Source organism: Streptopelia decaocto (genome assembly GCF_964273445.1).
Source record: "Streptopelia decaocto genome assembly, contig: HAP1_SCAFFOLD_75, whole genome shotgun sequence".
Lineage (NCBI taxonomy): Eukaryota > Metazoa > Chordata > Aves > Columbiformes > Columbidae > Streptopelia > Streptopelia decaocto.
Window position 1 is genome coordinate 256993 of NW_028116137.1, and position 20782 is coordinate 277774.

The 20782-nt window shown below is 51.2% G+C and overlaps 1 protein-coding gene across 1 annotated transcript; it reads right to left on the reverse strand.

The window, feature by feature from the left end:
• Positions 1–1590: 1590 nt before the first annotated feature.
• LOC309452366 (uncharacterized protein) lies at positions 1591–5873 on the reverse strand. The gene is made up of 3 exons (XM_082076999.1): positions 5766–5873; positions 4043–4373; positions 1591–1726 (listed from the first exon to the last, which is right to left on the reverse strand). Exons 1-3 carry the CDS (start codon positions 5836–5838, stop codon positions 1660–1662), a joined length of 471 nt encoding a protein of 156 aa, XP_081933125.1. The 5' UTR covers positions 5839–5873; the 3' UTR covers positions 1591–1659.
• Positions 5874–20782: the final 14909 nt, after the last annotated feature.

Below are 20782 nucleotides of genomic sequence, written 5' to 3' on the forward strand. Positions count from 1 at the left end.
TTAGCACCTTTTGTACCCCACTGTGCCTGTCCCCACGTACACACAGTCGCTCACAGTCACGTCCTCCCCAAACCACCCTGACAGAGCTTGACTAGATACACAGCATCTTTGGTTTTCAGATCATCATCCTGACTCGGTCTGCAAAGGTTAAGAATTTTCATATTTAAAGCAGATTTAAAGGCAGATTACAGGGAATGGCTGATGGTGCTTTAAAGTATTTAGTCATATCCAGCTTGTGTACGTACAGCATAAAAACCATTCTCATGGAAAGAGATTTGTATTTTAGGGTTACTCAGTACAAGTGTCTCAGGTAGTTGTTATTTTGTTTGGGCCGTATGCAAAAGGTCACAAGGCTTTTCCTCCTCATCCAGAGACCGACGTGGTGTAGGCCAAGGCAGAGCACGGGGGGCTCCAGGCACACACTGGTCGAGGAAGCTTTTCAAGGCTCTTTTCACATGTCATTTCATTTGAGTCTCTCTGCTCTGCAGAAAGTGAGTCAAAGGAATTCCTGTGCCCCTGGTTAACTCAAACTAGATGTTTAGCTGAACAGGGCAGATACCACTTGAGTTGGAGCCAATTCTGCTCTGCTTGTGAAAGCAAGCTCAAAAAACCCCAAAATGTCTGTGATCCAGATTCTAGCACTGCCTGTTGCATTTGCGTTTCCATGTAAAGCACTGGGCAGCTGAGAATTGTGGTTGTTGCCGGATTAAGCTCCAAGAATTAGTCAGAGGTGGTGGATGCTCTTCTGTGTTCTGTCCCCCTTGAGCACCAGCAGCACAGGTGAATCATTTTCAGGTAACAACCATGGCAGCAATGGGGCAGAGTTTTCATGCTTGGGCTACATGGCTGGTTTGTGCCTGGGGAAGCGCATCAGCCTTTAGAATCTGGTTTGTGCAGGTGAGACGCCTGGAAAGTGAGTCAATTTTCTCCATGCAGCTAGAAGCCTTTCTTTTTCAGAGCTGGCACCGTCGTTGTTTGGATTTAGTTTGAGAACAAGAGGAACACCCGGGACAGAGTTAAAATTTTTAGTTGTTGGTGTCTGAGAGCCAAGGTCTGAGCTCTGCCCACGGGTGTGAGGAGCTGGGAAGGGGGGATGGATGGGGCAGAGCTCGACTGACACCCAGACTGGTCAATGAGAATATTCCATTAGCGTCATGCTGTGTATTTAAGGAAAGTCAGGATCTTCGGGCTGGGGTTTTTCTCAGAGCCAGGACAGAGACCTGTTCAGGGCAGTTCTGCTTGGGAGTTTCTTTATTCCAGCCTTTTGCCATACTGCCATTTTGCAGAGGCCTCTGGGCCTTTCTGCCTTTTTCCCTCTTGTCTCCGGGATCGGCTGTTGGGACCAGGTGCTGCTTCCTGGGACCGGCTGCTCGGTGCAGATGGAGTTGTGAGGAATTGCATCAAATGTCTTCTATTTTCTATTCTATTTCCATTTTATAGATATTAGTAATAGCAGTATACTAGTGCTGTTGTGTTATTTTATTAAACTGTGTTTATGTCCATACAAGTTTCTCTCTTCCCTTTTGATTCTCTCCCCTATTTGGGGATCGTGGGGCAGTGAGCGAGCGGCTGTCGCTGTTATATTGCTGGCTCAAGTTAAACCACAACACCTTGAAATCCGGCTGGTGACCATGACCCAGAACACGTTGCCTGCTGTGCTCACTGGGGCCGCTCAGAGCTGCCGTTCCACCATCCTGCCCTCTTGGGCTGCTCCTTCCTCCTGTAACTATCAGAAATAAATTACTCAAAACACATAATAGGAATTGCTGATTTTCATTCTCTGCTCTGTTTAACTCAGGTAGAGGCTGGTGCTGTTGGGTTGGCAAAAAGAGTACTCGATGAAGCTACGAATTATGATTTGGAAAGAAAAACCTTCAGGAAACCAATTACTGAAGTTAAACATATAAATATAACAAAAAGCTATGTTTTCGTACCAGATGGACTATGAGTGAATTTCCAAGGTTGTTCCTTGATATTCAGGACCTGCGATTTATTATATCTCTGCAATTGCTTGGGTTGTGAAGTATGTAGGTCAGCACTAAATAAATCCAGCTACGCAGCAACTCCTGGGAAGTGAAGGCCAAGAGCTGGGAAGCGATAAAAAGTCACCACGCTAACAGCAGAAATAGGAAAGATGGGGACACCACCCTTGCTGCCGAGAAGATGACGAACTCGGCTGCCGGCTGCAACCTGGTCGGCCGGAGAGGCAGAGGGTGTAGAAACCTGGACCTGATCCTCTTGCTAGGAGTGGTGACTTATTGTTCCCAACTTAGCCTGGCTAATCCCTGTACCAAGTGCGACGAGCACGTGAGAATAGGAGGACTAACCCAATATGTTCTAAATTATCACACTCATACTAATTCTGGATGTTAAGATAGAACAAAATTGGAGAACTATGAAATCCAAGGGCAGAAATTATGGGTAGCAACTAACCCAGGGAAAGGTGGACTCGGTGTAGGCTCTGTCTCCTGCCCCAGGGGAGAACAGAATATCCGTTTTACACAAGCTGGTATGTGGGGCTATTCAGATAGAGGGGGAGTGCAAGATCAGTATAAGGAGGTGTTAGTTAAGAGTGCCACTCAGGATTTAAAAAGAGAGCAAGAGAAGCAGAAATTGGTACAGAAAAGCAGTGATTGGCATGAAGAAATAAGGCAAAAAGACAAGGAATTCCAATTACCAACAGTAGGGAAAAACCTGTTTATAGATCTTATGGAAAAGATAGCCCGGGAATTAAATGTCACCTTATGCTGGATATGTGGGGGGTGTCAAATGGCAGAACAGTGGCCTTGGAGAGGAGAGAATGTAAGCCCAGAAGGATTACTAGTATGGATCCAGCCACCTGGGGCCAAGATGGAAGCTGGGGATACCGTACCCCAATATATATGCTAAACTGAATTATTCGGTTGCAAGCAGTGATTGAAATAACAAGCAACCGCACAGCTGAGGCACTGAATCTCATTGCGAGACAATTGTCTCAAACCAGAGCCGCAGTGTACCAAAATTGGGTAGCCTTAGATTATCTTTTAGCTGAAGAGGGGGGGTTTTGGGAAATGGAATACTTCTGAGTGTTGTTTGGAAACAGATGATAATGGGGACGCCATAATGAAAATAGCAGAAGAGATAAAACGAGTTGCACACGTACCAGTACAGAAATGGAATTCTATACTTACTAGCCACTGGTGGGATAACTTATTTGGGGGAGCCTGGTAGAAGAAAATAGGGTTCATGATACTATGTGCATTTCTAGGTTTACTGTTCATGCCGTGTATGATCCCGCGCTTTATTTGGTTAATCCATTCAGTAGTCCAAGGCATGCAAATCTCAGCCATGCCTATAGATCCTGAAATGGCAACAAAAGGAACAGGGTATAAATTAATGATTTTAAAAGAGAACACAAAATTGGACCTAGCCGCCACTAGGGAGGTGCTAGCTAACTTTGAGGCCAAAGCACGAATCAAGGGGATAATAAAGAAAAAGGGGGAATTGTGAGAAATGCAGCTGTGATTCGTGCTGTTGTTTACAGATATAACCAAATAAGGCATGGGCTCTTAAGAAACTGAAAAGATAGTTAAGTTTTCTGTAAAAAGTTGTGGAACTTGTTTTGTACCATATGCACATGTGGATAGGAAAGGTGGGAGGGAGTGACGTGAAGGAGAAGGTGGCCTTCCCCGAGATTGCTGCCACGGGGGAAGCGGGGGGGAACTCGGTAGAAAAGACCCCTCAGTAACAACCTGGAGTCTGCACTGAGGAAGAAGGAACTCTTCAACCACCAATCAGAGTGAGAGAAGACCCCTAGTGTCAACCAACCACGGACTCAGAGTGCGAGAAGGGCTAGCCAAGGAAATAAAAGAGGTCGATCAGAAACTTAAGGTGTATGTGTTTAATTCACCTATTAAATAAACCAGACTCTTGTTTGGCAAATTATCGGAGTCTTGGTCATTTATCACACTCAGTATCTGTCCTGATGGGTTTTATCTAGTCATTATTAATGCCAGAAAGAGGTGGAAAGATAAAGATGATGGATTGTGCTGGACAGTATTACCTAATTTTTGTCAGCTGGAACCAGTCTGTGGCCTCCAACTCGGACCTGAACCGGTACAGCTGGTCATCTCCCTGCTGCAGCACGATCTGCAGCGAGAAATCCGTTTCATTGAACCATGTGCGATTCTCATAGGGACGAGACACGTTGGCAGGTCTATCAAAAGCATAATTGATGATGACTCCTTCCTGCGAGCCGGTTTTGTATTCCCAGAAGACAACTTCGCTGGCGTTCACTGGTGGTACTGTCAAAAGCACAGTGCAGCCCACAGCCGAGACGAGTCTCTGTGATGCTGGCCTGAGGTCAGCAGAGTAGCATGGAGAAAGTGTGCGGGCTGAAAAAGAAATCAGATGTTACTCTGCAGCCGCTGAGAGTCAACTCCATGCACCTGGGAGGCGGTTGTATGTATTGGGTTTGCTTGGTAAGGTTTTAGCAGCCAGAGGGCTGCAGGGGTGGCGTCTGCGAGAAGATGCCAGAGATTTCCCCCATGTCCAACAGAGCCAATGCCAGCTGGCTCCAAGACGGGCCTGCTGCTGGCCAACATTGAGCCCATTGGCAACAGGGGTAGTGCCTCTGGGATAACATTTAATAAGGGGGGAAAACTGTTGTACGACAGCCACTGGAAGAGAGGAGTGAGAACATGTGAAACAGCCCTGCAGACACCAAGACCATTTGAAAAAGGAATGGGAGGAGATGCTCTTGCAGCCCATGGAGGTCCACAGGGGAGCAGACATCCATCCACAGGTGGAGAATTTGGGAATGAAGTTGAGCCCGGGGAAAAGGAGTAGTGAGGAGAAGGTGGTTTTAGAATCCCATTTCCATACTGTGATTCGACTAGAAATAAATTAAACTAATTTTTCCCCGAGTGAAGTCTGTTTTGCCCATGACAGTAATTGCTGAGTGATCTCCCTGCCCTTATGTTGACCCACAAGCCTTCATTATGGTCTCTCTTCCCTGTCCTGCCAAAGAGGGTGGTGATCAAGCAGCTGGCTGGGCACGGGGGGCCCAGCCCCAGTCACCCCCCTGCACCGCAACACCCGCCCTGGCTCAGCAGCTCTGCAAACAGCGGCGCTGGGGCTCCATTATTTCTGGATTTAAGCAACAACATGGAAAAGCAGAAAGTGCGAACATTTGCATATGAGTTCCCTTTGTATCTCTCACCCGAAAAATGCAGTTCTTTGCCTTAAACGTTCAGCTGGTGTATCTGCACAGCGCCAGCAGCTTGAACCTGGGGACAACTCCCCGATCCCACTCAGGAGTCCTTTTCCTCCCTCCCCCTCTACCAAAGGCACAAATCTGAGCTCAAGGAGCCCTCCCCACAAACAAGCACTTTCCCATCGGATCACTGCCAAAAAATGGCATTAAGAAACGGGAAAGCCAGTGAGCCTCTTCCCGATCCTCATTGAAAAGTTCTTCTCCGGGGAAAAGATGGGGCTGAGGAGTGCCCAAGTCCAGGACTTGCCTTCCCTTCTTCAAAAACGAGTCAGGAAAAAGGGTCCTGCACCCCTAAAGCCGGGGGAGAAGCTCGGCGAGATGCAGCCCCGCTGCTGAGCTACGGCTGCCCTTGCTGCAACTGACAACTCGGCAGCTCCTAAGTCAGCAAAACACCCCAAACCGCGCGGTGCTACATCCACGGACACCCCCGGAGCGTGAACGACCACCCACCCGGCATGCGGTCCCGCGGGGACCCAGGGACCCCCCTGTCCCCCGGTGAGCAGAGACTTGCCTGTGATCCCCAGCCCGGCCGCCGAGCTGCCGGGGCAGGCGAGGAGGAGGAGGAGGAAGAGCACGGGCAGCATCGGCGGGGCCGGAGCGGAGGCAGCTCCGCCATGAGGCATCGGGACGGGGCGGGGGGGTGACCGGGAGCCGCCCCTCCCGCAGCCCCTCCGGGCTTGTGCCGCTGTCGCTCAGCGGGGTGACCTTGGGACAGAAGCCAGAGTGTCCGGCTGCCGCCGGCAGACCCGGCCGGGCGGCCCCGCCGCAGCCCGGGGAACCCGCCCTGGCTGGGAGCGGCGCCTCCTCGGAACAGGAGGGGTCAGGGTGGGGGAGCGCGGGTTTGGCTACTGGTTCCGCAGTCCCGCTTCCTCCTTCTCGTCTTCTCCCCTCCCCTTCCTAGAGCGGCCAGACTCAACACGCAGGAATAAATCCACAGGCAATGCCTCCCGCCGCCTCTCAGGTACCTGCCCTGTTTGCCACGGTTCCCTTTACAAATGTTTCTTTGTTAAGCTTTCAGACTTTTTTTTTTCTAATTTTTGGTGCATGTTTTCTTCTGTCTCTCTCAAAATCACCAAATCGTATATGAACTAGTGGCACATCACGCTGGTGGATGGTGGGGACACGTTGGCCTTCCACTTAGGGTGGTGTAGATGTTGAGACTTTGGGATTTTCTTCTTGTCCTGTGCTGACATAGGACATGAAAAGAATGCCTACTTGTTCCAAGGATTTGTCTGCTCCCTAGGCTGAAACCAAACTGCATGGAGGGGGGAAGAAGTGTGCCAGGGAAGCAAAAGGAGATTGAGAGCTTGCAAGGACTGGTAGCAGATTCTTAGACCCTGTCATTCTAGAATGATTTGGCTTGTGCAGCAGTTGCGAGGTCTGTAAATTTTGTCACAGAGGCACCTCAAAGTCAGTTTTAGACAGACAATGAGTTCCAAAACAGGCTTTATTCTGGCCGGAGAAGTGCAGCCAATAAACCGACCAGAAACAGGGTTCATGCAATTAGTTAGCACTCCGACAACATAAAATACAGGTTTGTATATCAGTTGAGGAGATTATAGGGGTACAGCAAAATAAGAATAAGGGTCCACAGCGTGCACGCACACACAAGAAACAAAACCAGAGCCCTCTGACTCCAGAGTACCCACAAGAAATAATCACTCACCTGGTTGGGCAAGGACTCATTTACGGACATATCCAGTAAATAACGACTCACCCAAACGAGGAGGTGAGGCGCTCTCAATCCCAGGAACCTCCTTAGACAGCGTCCCAGTCTAAGGAGAGGGCTCCGGTTCACAGACCCGCTACTGTGAGAAGACCACTCCAAGGGGGCCTCCAGCAGGGACCCTGTTTTATAGTCTGGTCAGATCTGGCTGTGGGCATTAGAACATGGTCCAGAAGCTTCCTGCTACTCTGGGCACCTCCTTTGTTAACGACCCCGCCAATTGGCTGAGGGTCTCACCCCTCCTGCCCCCCCAGCAGGTGGAGGTGAAGTCACCCTGCCCCGGGATAGAGGAGGATGTGACTGTCAGCACTTTGGTACCACCCCAGGTGTGTATGTGGGGACAGGCACAGTGGGGCACAAAAGGTGCTAAAGAGCCATCAGCTGCCCCAGTGAAGGCTCCAGATCTCAGGGGGATGTGCAACTGCCACAGGTGCAAAAAATCCAAATGCCAGGTCAAAAAGGGCACTCATGGAATTGACATATTCCCTGGCCCCATGGGTCATTTGCAGGACTGTGAGGGCACACGAAGGAGCCCATGACAGTGACAAAGAATTGGGTTTTAATAATGTTACCAGAGCAGCTTCCTACCATGAGCTCAAGAGGATGGGAATGTGGCTAAAACGTGGCTTTGCATCACAGGGGAGACCACAGAGGGCTGCATAGGGTTTATCACATAAAGTACGAGGTGGGTGAGGATTTTTTTCCGTTCCCCTGAATTGTTTCCATCACCTTAGCAGTGTGGAAGAGGAGTGAAGGGCGTTTCCACAAGAACAGCTGCTTTGCAACAGCAAAACCCTATGCAGAGCTTTGTGTGGTGGTGTCTAAGGAAACCCTGGAGTGAGATATATAGGTATACACAAAAAATAAACCAAGCCAAACTGGTTTGAAAACACCCCATGGAGGAGAGCTTCCCGTAGAAGGCAGGTTCGGACACGGATGCAGCGCGTATTCCAGCCCCAAGCAACCGCAGAAACACAATGAGGTCACACTTCACTGTGGCTGGGCCCCCTTGGTCCCCTCCCGATGCCTTCAGCAGTGTGAAGCGGGGCTGCTGGTGTTTGGGGGACCCTCCAGTGTCCCCTGAGATGGATCAAGGCTCAGCTCTCCAGCAAGGGGGCGAGCAGCCGGCTTTTCCTGACTTGGGAGTCCCTCGGCAGAAGAAAGGGACCCCATCCCGGCACCACACGTGGGTGCAGAGGGTCTCGCCTGTTATCAGCCCGCAAGCCAGCAACACCAGCACTGTTACAGCAGCCAACACCTGCTGGCACCAGAACCAGGAGGTGGTGCCCAAGCACCGGGGCACAAGAAAGCCAGGAGGGTGGAGGTTCGTGCAGTAAGATGGGTGCTGCAGTTCAGCAGGCCAGCAGTGACGTGTTTCTCAAAGGCAGGAACCTCCGGGACAGGGTTTTGAGCTGGAGCAAACCTGCAGACCTGCCAGGAGCAGGAGCTCAGCACAGAATTCAGGGAGATAACAAAGTCAGAGCAGAGGGTGGCCTACAGCCCCGAGTAGGGGACCATCTGGACCAGCCAAAGAACCAGCAAAGTCACCAAGAGGGGTCAAGTTTGGAGCAAGAGGGCTCTGGCAGAGATCTACAAGTCCCCTGCTGAAGAATCTGAGAGGAGCATCAATACACAGAATAGGTGGGTAAAAGAGATGGAAACAGTGAGGCAGCAAACAAGGCAGGCACGACGGCGAGGCAGCAAGAAGGGCTGCAGGCAGCAAGCACGACATGGCAGCAAGCTGGTGTCGAGGCAGGAGTCAGAGCGTGGCAGTGAGCAGTTCCCAGGGCAGCAGTCACGGCCCCACCAGCCTGGAGACGAGCAATCAGGGCCGCCTGATAAGCTAAAGAAGGGCCACACGTTACCCTCTGTCAACACCCAGCTGCTGCTGCTCCACCTGGAGTGCAGAGCCTCCAGGGACTAGAGCCTGTGGGAGAGGGGCAAACAGCTGAGCTTTGGAGGAAAAAAAGTCAGGCAAGTGCAGAAGGACACACAGTGCAGCTGTTCCTGGGCCCCACAGCTGGGCTAGGGGAAGCAGAGCACACCTACGACCTCCAGTCTCTAGGGCAAGGGACCCTGGATGGGCTGTACAGAGAAAATTCTCATCAGCTGTGAAGAAAAACAAGTGAAACTAATTCAGAGAATCCATGAAAGAGCTCAGCACCCTGCCATGCAGCAGTCCCTAAGGGAAGGGGCTGCTGGCATCCCCGGGCTGTGTGGTGGTCCAGAGAATGAGAGACACAAGGCTTGTGATTGCTCCTGGCAAGTTATTGACATGGCTGTGAAAGGAGAGACCAAGGGCAGTGGGAATGCCCTGATGGTGGGACTGAAACGAAAGCCAAGATTATGCATTGCCGGGACGGACTCACTAACAGGGTACAGTGCTGCACTTGCTGCCATTGATGGAAGAGCACCAGCACCATGGAGGCGACGGACTTAAAAATGGAGGGGCAATTGGCTCATGTAGGTGCTCCGAAACACCCCCGCAATGGGGAGGTTCCTTGTGAGACGAAGGGGATGCCGTACGGTGCAGGTCAACCAGGCCAAGTCGGCAGTAGATCGCAAATGTTCCACACCCATGACTCGAATTGGAGACAGGCGGGTGGGAAGGGAGCCTGAGGGGGATCCAGCCAAACTGCCGGCTTGCGGCAGCACCAGCCCAGGGCTTCCCGCAACCAATGCCGGGACACCCGGAGGACAGAGATTTCCTGCAGCCTTCTTTGTCCCGAGGTGGAGCCGGAACAGATGAGCACAGGGGAAAACTGTCATTTTTTTAATTGGCTTTAATGATTTCTAAAAACAATCCAAGGCCGAGCAGAGGCTGGCAGCACCATGTCCTCAGGGCAGGTGAATCCCGCGGTCACTGTCCATGCACCCATCCCTGGCGTGGACGCTGCGCAGGCACCCGCGTGGCGCTGGCAGCCGGGCTCTACTCCTCTTGCTGTCCCGCGGTGCAGCTGCAGCGGAAAGCCCTGCGCAGAGCCCGCAGCGCCCTCCTGAACCGGGAAGTAACACTGTTTGATTGCATTCTAAGCCCTTGGCGTTTCAGATGCCTTAATTTTGTGCCTCGAGAAGAACGTAAATGAACCATCACGAGTCCATCGCTGAGTGGACCCTAACAAGGTCCTTGCAAGCTCTCAATCTCCTTTTGCTCCCCTAGCACACTTCTTCCCCCCTCCATGCAGTTTGGTTTCAGCCTAGGGAGCAGACAAATCCTTGGAAAAAGTAGGCATTCTTTTCATGTCCTATGTCAGCACAGGAAAAGAAGAAAATCCCAAAGTCTCAACATCTACACCACCCTAAGTGGAAGGCCAACGTGTCCCCACCATCCCCCAGCATGATGTGCCACTAGTTCATACACGACTCAGTGATTTTGGGAGAGGTAGAAGAAAGCATGCACCAAAAATTAGAAAAAAAGTCTGAAAGCTTAAGACAAAACAGCACTTCTAAAGAAGGAGATGATTGGAAGCCGCTCTGACCTGCACTGCTAACGACTTGTCCTGTTGTTTTTTAAAACAAGTTACTCTTTTAGTGAATTTGCCTGTCAGCTAAAGCTTTCATACTAGCTGCATTTTCCTGGAGCACCAGACACATGTTTTGGTAAATATAGCAATGGAATGCAAACTTATTGATAAGCACGGATGGACATCTCGCAAGAGTGGCGACGAGAAACCGGTGACCAAGAAACTGACCAACTGTGTATAACATTCCATTCACATGAATACTTCATATAAAAGTGGGAAATCATGAGGATCTCGTCCCTTTTTTTGCCTTTTCCCTTCTGCTTATGACCGACATTAGGAGAGGACCTTGCAAGTCGTCCCTGCGAACTCAGGCCAGTGACAGACTGAATCCAGCTCCAGTTGGCTGCAGAGTCCAGTCCAGGACATGGGGTGCCGGCTCTGCAGTTGCTGAGACTTTCAAGATTGGTTTTGTATATTTTCAATTATTTTCTCTATTCTTATTAGTAGCATTAGTAAGACATTGTTCATTTTTCCACCTCTCTTTTCCCTGTCCTTCTTTCCCTCCCGATCGCCTGTGCTGAGTGGGAAAAGTGGAGAGGGAGGGGCACAAGGGGGAAGTGCGTGGGGGAGAGGAGGTTAACAATACATCTGCCAGGGTTTTATTGTCACCCCGCAATCTTAACCCTCGACACAACTAAAGCACAACCAACCTACAAGTTTCTTGCAAGTCTCGTCCCAACGCACACAGAGCATCTCCATCTCTTTTTCATCATTTTAAATGGGCAGATGGATTTTTCCACAAGAATATCCCCAATCTAAGCAAGACTCACTGTTCAGCACACCAGTCCTGCACTGACCTTGCCGCCAATAGGCATCCTGTAGAAGATGTTCCATACTACGATTCCTGCCACGACTTTATCCCTGAGGTAGAAAATGGCACCATCGCCATGCCCTTCTCTTTGCTTTGGAACTTGAGGCACTGGGGGAAAACTTGGAGGAATGTCAATTTCTGATGCTTCTGCTTCAGTCTCTTGAGCGAAGGGACCTTGTCCCTCTAGCAAAGAGATGTCCAAACATCCAGTGCAGAAGAGAAGCAGCAGCTCTTTGCCGGTGATGTTGAGAGCGGACTAAAGAGCAGGGCCCTGGAAGAGACGGAGCTGTTGTTCTTTTCTTTGCATCCAGCAAACGTTTCAATAAGACGAGAACGAAACCATCCTGACATGAAGCACAGCGCTGGCCATTCCCGACTTCCATCGCCAAAAGCAAAAGGCAGAACAGCCTGCTTCTTTAAGGCAGCATAGACAAAATAAAGACGCTTGGAACCACAGCAGCTCTTCTGTGCAAAACCTGATCATTTGATTGCTCTGGAGGAAATTCAGCCTCCCTGGGAAAAGAAGTTTGAATTTTGGGAAATGAGTTACCCAAGGCCTTCTTGGAGGAACGTTACGTTTGAATCCCATTGGACTATCCAAACCAGCCTTTAAAGCTTGGTGTAGGAAAGAAGCAAACAGATTGATGTCTCCTGGAGCTCTGCAGCGTGATCAGACCAACTCTCTGGGCACTATCCAGCGAGACACGTAAACCTTCACGCACGGACACAGCTCCCGAGCACGACTCCAGCCCTCCCTGATTGCTCCCTTGCACTTTTCAGCATGGCTTTTGCTGTTAATTTAGCAAGAACTCCTCCTGTTGGCAAATTACTGTTGGTAAACTACTGTCAACAAGTCCAATGGCTTAGTAGCCTACATTGGGACCCAGATTGCTCCGAGGAAGGAAGGGTTGATTTCAGAGAGAACATATAATACAGATTCAAGAGAAGTACACATTGCTGTGTCAACACCTTGAACTGGGCACCTGCTGAATTGGAGCTGGGAGGCTTAGAGGAGTCAACGCAGCTGTGATTTGGGGCCCAGCAAGTCCCGTGTGTCAAAAGTGTTCCAAAATCATGCCGAGGAAACAGATGCTTCCCACAAAACGATATGGGCATCTCTAGATGTACATCACTACCTTTCTGGCCACGGCCCCAACTGACTTGTTGCGGCACAGCCCCGCAGCACCAGAACATGTCGCCGGTCACCTCCCGCCTGAGGAGCGCAGGTTGGACAGCTGTGGCAAGTTACTTGCTTTGTTCCATGTCAATTTTACTCCTTTGGCTTTTTTGGGAAGTGTGGCTGTTTCACGTCCACTCCATCATGACGTTCCAATTTCCCTGAAAGCACTGGCGTCACCTTATCCCAGAGAAGGACCGTGCTGGGAGTAGGAGGAATACTCCAGTCCAAGCCAGGAAAAGAAGGGCTCTGCTCCGGGGACGTGGCGGTGCTGTGCTTTGTCCTGAGCCCCCGGCCGATCACAATCAACTGTGCCCTTCCCAGGCAGAAATTCCCCGCAGGGCAACTGGGCAGCTGGAGGCTGGGAAGAGAGATGCTGCTGCTGCCCGGTGCTGACTCAGTCATTGCAATCAGCTCTGGTTCTGTGCAGTGCACGGGGGTGCTGGGGAAGAGGAGGATGCTGCGAAGGCTGCAGCCCGGGGCATGCAGCAGCCACAGACAGCCCTGGCTGGTTTGCAATGCGCCACACAGGGATCAGCAGCTGCTGCGGCTCTTGGCTAACTGGGTTTATACCTGAGCCTCCCTCCATTTTTGGGCCCCAGAAAAACCCAGGGCAGAGTAACTCGCATCTGAGACGAAGCTCTGAGCGGGTGGATTTCTTGTCAAGACCAGCACTGTTTGCGGCGCTTCTCCCCGGTCTCTCAGGCCTGAACGTGCTCTCGTGACGCTGGAAGCCTTGTGCATCAGAGCCTTGTGCAGAGATGGATCATGGCTCAGATTTCCAGCAAGGGAGCGAGCAGCCGGCTCTTCCTGACCTGGAAGACCCTCAGTGGAGGCGAGGGACCACGTGTGGGTTTGGAGGGGCTCAACGGTATCAGCTCATGTAGGTGCTCCGAAACACCCCCGCAATGGGGAGGTTCCTTGTGAGACGAAGGGGATGCCGTACGGTGCAGGTCAACCAGGCCAAGTCGGCAGTAGATCTCCAATGTTCCAAGTCCTTGACTGGAATTGGAGACAGGCGGGTGGGAAGGGAGCCTGAGGGGGATCCAGCCAAACTGCCGGCTTGCGGCAGCACCAGCCCAGGGCTTCCCGCAACCAATGCCGGGACACCCCGAGGACAGAGATTTCCTGCAGCCTTTTTTGTCCTGAGGTGGGGCAGGAACAGATGAGCACAGGCGGAAAACTGCCATTTTTTTTTTTTATTGGCTTTATTGATTTCTGAAAACAATCCAAGGCCAAGCAGAGGCTGGCAGCACCATGTCCTCAGGGCAGGTGAATGCCGCAGTCACCGTCCACGCACCCATTTCTGGCGTGGCACCCTCAGACGCTCCCTCTGGACGCTGCGCAGGCTCAGGACCAGCCGCATGTCCAGGCACCCGCGTGGCGCTGGCAGCCGGGCTCTACTCCTCTTGCTGTCCCGCGGTGCAGCTGCAGCGGAAAGCCCTGCGCAGAGCCCGCAGCGCCCTCCGGAACCGGGAAGGCCGTCGCTGTGGAGCTGGGCCCTGCGCTGGGCAGGCCATGTCTGTGCTGGTCTCTCCCCCATGCTCTCCAGACATTGGAGAAACCATGTTCTCTTCTTCGTCCTTTGCAGCTGGGACGAGAGGGGCTGTGCTGGCCTGTCCCTCATTCTCTCCTGCTAAATGAGCCTCAATTTCTTCAAGTCCTGCAGGTGCTGGTGCTGCCACTGGAACATCCACGCATTGGGCCAGGTCCTGCTGTTCCACCGGTTGCTGGCCAGGTCCCTGGATCTCAGCCTCAGCCCTTTGCACGGCCTCACTGACAATGTACTCCACAATGTCTGACAGAGACACATCGTCCTCTGTGGGGCTGTGCTGGGCAGGGGCCGGGCGCTCTGCCTCTGCTGCCGCCTCTGTGTCTGTGCAGCTGGGCAAGCCAGACCCCTCCTGGGGACCTGCAGGGGTGTCCTGGAGGTGCTCCTGGAACGAGGGGTTGATCCAGATGCTGGGGATGGTGTCTCTGCCTTGGCACCCCTCTTTGTTGTTCTCATCTTGCAAGTCCATGTGCTGGGCCAGGTCCTGCTGTTCCTCTGGTTCCTGACCAGCTCCCATGATCTCAGCCACAGCCCTACGCATGGCCTCAATGACAATGCGCTGGGCTGTGTCCCACAGAGCTGCGTCGTAGGCTGTGGGGCCCTGTGGGACAGGTGCTGGGCACTCTGCCTCTGCTGCTGCCTCGGTGTTGGTGCTGCGAGGCCAGCCAGACCCCCCTGGGGACCTTTATGGTGGTCCTGCAAGTGCTCCTGGACCGAGGGGGTGACCCAGGTGCTCTGGATGCTGTGCTGGCCCAGGCTGTGTCTGACCTCCGAGCAGGAGGAGGAGCAGGACACAGGGGATGGAGGTGGCAGTCCCGGCACTGCAGCAGCTGCTTGCGGCCCCGTCCAACCACCGGCCTCTCCCTCCTGCCCTGTCCCATCCCTCCCCTGTGGCCTGTGGAGCAAGGGGGGAAGCCCCAAGGGCTGGGAGTGGGCGTTTGCCTCTTTGTCAGTTGGCATCTTGGGTCTCGTCTACCACAGAGCTGCGGTGAGCACCCAGAGGAGATGCTGCCTCGTGAGAAGCTGCTGCTCCTGAGAAGCTGCTCTCCTGGGAGTGAGCAACGCAGGGCTCTCGCTCCTTAAATACCCCCACGGTCAGGTTTTGCTCTGCAAACTGACTAGATTCACCTTGTCCTTCAGTGACTTCTGTAACTTGTCGTGTGGGACTCCACACAGCAGCTTTCCACCTTCGATGGCGGCGTGGGGCAGCCCCTGCTTGAAGGAGGAGGGAGCAGAGAATGGCGAGGGAAGCTGTCCCCAGCACACAGGACCCCGTCCCCCAGAGCTTTGCTCAGATGCTGCTGCCTGCTCCGCTGCACCTGCAAGAATCCGCATTCAGAGCTTGTTTGCAGTACAAACCAAGGGCCACTCTACAGCCTCACCACACTGATTCTTTGTTTTCAACATGATCGTCATGAGTTTTCTTAGGTAGGTATGAGACTCTTTTGAAGAAATAGGCTGAAGCCACATCCACAAAACCACACAGTCCGTTTTCAGCAATCGAATCTACCGTTTCCCCCTTTAGTGACAACCAGGGTTCTCCCAAGGTGCGCTTTTACAGTACTTGTGAGCTGTTCACTGACTCACTTGCTAAAGGAGGTGGCCTCATCCAGCTCCCAGTTTCATCCTGCCAGCTCTCCAATGCATTGCCTCTGCCACCTTCCTTCTACCGGGCCCAAAGTGCATTCTACTGCCTGGTTAGGGAGATGCACGTGCCACCGGTCCCAAAGCATCGCTCTGGGGACCCATCATAGCTGGCCATTTCCTCTCAGCTGCTGCACCAGCCAAACCTTTCTGGAACAGCAAACTCTCAGAATCTGCTCCAGGTCTGTAAGAGTCGGTCCAAAACCAGGATCTGCCTGAACATCGCCATCCAGAACAGACTGACAGTGACTTAGACAGAGGCCTGAGGAGAAGCATTGTGTTGCACAGGGGTCTCCAGCCTGGAAGGCTACTGCTAACAATGGCTGCTGTGTGGAGTTTGCCTGCTGCTTCAGCCAAGCTAGCCCCCAGCTCCTAAAAGGGATTGTTAGATGGGTCTCTCTGACCCAGGGACGATCGCTGCCGTCCAGAAGATGGATTCTTACCTGCAGCCTCAGTCACACCTTGTCCCTCACCCGCTCCCTCGAACAAAGGACAACAAAAAAGAGCATGCCCAGAAGCTGGCCAAGGGTCCTGAGGTCACCCAATGGACCAGAGAGATAGCCCTGAGTGCAGGCCACGCAGGCGCAGACAAGCGCTGGCAAGAGAGGCAAAGACTTTTCGAGCCTGCACAGTTAAGCCTGGATTGAGAAACAAAGGTGGAGATTGGCCTGAAACAATGGGAGCGAGGGGGGGTGAAGAAGTATAAAGATGGTTCCTGACTGGACGTCATTGAGATCTCCCCACCAGAGGATCCCAAACCACCATGGCGGACCGGCAGGACTCCACGGGACTGGACCCCAGAGGGACGGACACCTTTGGAACTCATCTGCTGGTAAACCAGTCCTCATTCCCCTCTTTTCCTTCTTCTTTCCCTGTTTCTTTTTCCTTTCCTGTTTTCTTACTCTCTCGCCATCGCGTGCCGCTTTACAGGCAAAATAATAAAGTATCACTGTTTGATTGCATTCTAAGCCCTTGGCGTTTCAGATGCCTTGATTTTGTGCTTCAAGAAGAACGTAAATGAACCATCACGAGTCCATCGCTGAGTGGACCCTAACAAGGTCCTTGCAAGCTCTCAATCTCCTTTTGCTCCCCTAGCACACTTCTTCCCCCCTCCATGCAGTTTGGTTTCAGCCTAGGGAGCAGACAAATCCTTGGAAAAAGTAGGCATTCTTTTCATGTCCTATGTCAGCACAGGAAAAGAAGAAAATCCCAAAGTCTCGACATCTACACCACCCTAAGTGGAAGGCCAACGTGTCCCCACCATCCCCCAGCATGATGTGCCACTAGTTCATACACGACTCAGTGATTTTGGGAGAGGTAGAAGAAAGCATGCACCAAAAATTAGAAAAAAAGTCTGAAAGCTTAAGACGAAACAGCACTTCTAAAGAAGGAGATGATTGGAAGCCGCTCTGACCTGCACTGCTAACGACTTGTCCTGTTGTTTTTTAAAACAAGTTACTCTTTTAGTGAATTTGCCTGTCAGCTAAAGCTTTCATATTAGCTGCATTTTCCTGGAGAACCAGACACATGTTTTGGTAAATATAGCAATGGAATGCAAACTTATTGATAAGCACGGATGGACCTCTCGCGAGAGGGGCGATGAGAAACCGGTGACCAAGAAACTGACCAACTGTGTATAACATTCCATTCACATGAATACTTCATATAAAAGTGGGAGATCACGAGGATCTCGTCCCTTTTTTTGCCTTTTCCCTTCTGCTTATGACCGACATTAGGAGAGGACCTTGCTAGTCGTCCCTGCGAACTGAGGCCTAGTGAGAGACTGAATCCAGCTCCGGTTGGCTGCAGAGTCTAATCCAGGACTTTGGTTGCCGGCTCTGCAGTTGCTGAGACTTTCAAGATTGGGTTTGTATATTTTGTATTATTGAAGTGATTGAGCAGCTCCGGAACTTTGAGGACAGCCTTGCTGGTTCTCTACGGGCTTGTGTCTCTGCTGTGGAGAAACTGTGAAAAATCTGATGACCGGTTTGAAAAGCTGTTGCAAGAAATCAAAGAACTCAGAGAAGACACATACCATTCACGACCTGCACAAACCTATGTTTCAGCTGTTAGGAAAAGGCGTTTCCAATCTCGAGAGAGAGGACAGAGGCAGCCCACAAAAAGAGGTTCACTGTGGTTCTTCCTACATGAGCAGGGAGAAAACATGAATAAGTGGCATGGAAGACCTACCTCAGAACTTCAGGAACGAGTACGTGAGATCAAAGGAAAAACTCCTAGGAAGGTGGCTGCTCCAGTTTACTAAAGGAACAGAAGAGATTCTGATGCTCTCGAAGGAACCTCTAATTCACACCCAGAGACTGTGCAAAACAGAAATTAGAGGTGCCCTGCCTCCAACCAGGTGGAGGAAAGGGATAACAGAGTTTATTGGACTGTAGAAATACGATGGCCTGGTACAACACACCCCCAGGAGTACAAAGCTTTAGTGGACACTGGTGCTCAGTGCACAATAATTCCTTCTAATTATAAAGGAACGCAATCCATCAATATTGTTGGAGTGACTGGGGGATCCCAGGAACTGACTGTTGTAGAGGCTGAAATGAGCCTAACTGGAAAAAACTGGCAAAAGCATCCCATTGTGACTGGTCCAGATGCTCCGTGCATCCTTGGCATAGACTACCTCAAGAGAGGGTATTTTAAGGACCCAAAAGGGTATAGGTGGGCATTTGGTATAGCAGCTGTGGACACTGAGAAAATTGAACAGCTGTCTGATTTGCCTGGTCTTTCAGATGATCCTTCTGTTGTAGGACTGCTGATGGTTGACGATCAGCAGGTGCCAATTGCTACCACGACGGTGCATCGCTGGCAATATCGCACCAACCGAGACTCTTTGATTCCTATCCAGAAGTTGATCCGTCAATTGGAAAGCCAGGGTGTGATCAGTAAGACTCGCTCACCCTTTAACAGCCCAATCTGGCCAGTGCGTAAGTCTAGTGACGAGTGGAGACTAACTGTAGACTATCGTGGCCTGAATGAAGTTACGCCACCACTGAGTGCTGCTGTGCCTGACATGCTAGAACTGCAATTTGAACTGGAGTCAAAGGCAGCTAAGTGGTATGCTACAATTGACATTGCTAATGCATTTTTCTCTATTCCTGTAGCAGCAGAGTGCAGGGTGCAGTTTGCTTTCACCTGGAGAGGCATCCAGTACACGTGGAATCGCTTGCCCCAGGGGTGGAAACACAGTCCTACCATCTGCCATGGACTGATCCAGACCACGCTGGAGCAAGGTAAAGCTCCAGAACACCTGCAATATATTGATGACATCATCGTATGGGGCGACACAGCGAAAGAAGTCTTTGAGAAAGGTGAGAGAATAATTCAGATTCTTTTGGATGCTGGTTTTGCCATAAAACGAAGCAAGGTCAAGGGACCTGCACGAGAGATCCAGTTTTTAGGAATAAAATGGCAAGATGGCCGTCGTCAGATCCCAATGGATGTGATCAACAAAATTGCTGCAATGTCTCCACCTACTAATAAAAAGGAGACACAGACTTTCTTGGGCGTTGTAGGTTTTTGGAGGATGCATATCCCTGACTACAGCCAGATTGTGAGCCCTCTCTATCGAGTGACTCGAAAAAAGAACCAGTTTGAGTGGGGCCCTGAACAACGACAAGCCTTTGAACAAATGAAGCGTGAGATAACTCATGCGGTGGCCCTTGGACCAGTTCGGACTGGACTAGATGTTAAAAATGTGCTCTACAGCGCAGCCGGAGATAATGGACTTACCTGGAGCCTCTGGCAGAAAGCACCAGGAGAAACCCGAGGTCGACCCTTAGGTTTTTGGAGTCGAGGATACAAAGGATCTGAGGCCAACTATACTCCAACAGAAAAACAGATACTGGCAGCGTATGAAGGAGTTCGAGCTGCTTCAGAAGTGATCGGTACTGAAGCACAGCTCCTCCTGGCACCTCGACTGCCGGTGCTGAGCTGGATGTTCAAAGGGACGGTTCCCTCTCCACATCATGCGACCGAAGTTACGTGGAGTAAATGGATTGCACTGATCATGCAACGAGCTCGAATTGGAAATCCCAATCGCCCAGGGATCTTAGAAGTGATTACAGACTGGCCAGAAAGCAAAGACTTTGGGATGTCTCCAGATGAGGAAGTAAAACGTGCTGAAGAAGCACCACCGTATAATACTCTTTCAGAGACTGATAAGCAGTATGCACTGTTCACAGATGGATCCTGTCGTCTTGTAGGAAAACATCGAAGGTGCAAAGCTGCTGTGTGGAGTCCCACACGACAAGTTACAGAAGCCACTGAAGGACAAGGTGAATCGAGTCAGTTTGCAGAAGTGAAAGCCACCCAGCTGGCTTTGGACATTGCTGAACGAGAGAAGTGGCCAATACTTTATCTCTATACTGACTCATGGATGGTAGCAAATGCCTTGTGGGGGTGGCTACAGCAATGGAAGAAAAGCAACTGGCAGCGCAGAGGTAAACCCATTTGGGCTGCCACACTGTGGCAAGACATTGCTGCTCGGCTAGAGAGCCTGCCTGTGAAAGTTCGGCATGTAGATGCTCATGTGCCTAAAAGTCGAGCCACCGAGGAACATCTAAACAACCAACAAGCGGATCAAGCTGCTAAGATTAAAGTAGCTGAGGTGGACTTGGACTGGCAACATAAAGGTGAACTGTTCCTAGCTCGGTGGGCCCATGATGCTTCAGGGCATCAAGGTAGAGATGCAACGTATAAATGGGCTGGCGATCGAGGGGTGGATTTAACTATGGACACTATTTCACAGGTTATTCATGAATGTGAAACTTGCGCCGAAATCAAACAAGCGAAACGGTTAAAGCCTGTATGGTATGGGGGGCGATGGTTAAAGTATAAGTATGGAGAAGCTTGGCAGATTGATTATATTACACTTCCACAAACACGTCAAGGTAAGCGTTATGTACTTACAATGGTGGAAGCAACCACTGGATGGTTGGAAACATATGCCGTACCTCATGCTACAGCCCGAAATACTATCTTGGGCCTTGAAAAGCAAGTCCTTTGGTGACACGGTACGACAGAAAGAATTGAATCAGACAATGGTACTCATTTCAAAAACAGTATTATAGACAATTG

Bases quoted from the DNA above. Each gene is read 5' to 3' on its own strand.
- LOC309452366 (XM_082076999.1), bottom strand. From the start codon at position 5,838: ATGCTGCCCGTGCTCTTCCTCCTCCTCCTCCTCGCCTGCCCCGGCAGC. The intron at 4,374-5,765 runs GCAAGTCTCTGC...TTTCTTTTTCAG, and splicing joins GGCCGGGCTGGGGATCACAG to CCCGCACACTTTCTCCATGC. The intron at 1,727-4,042 runs GTAATACTGTCC...TATTTCTGATAG, and splicing joins TTCCAGCTGACAAAAATTAG to TTACAGGAGGAAGGAGCAGC.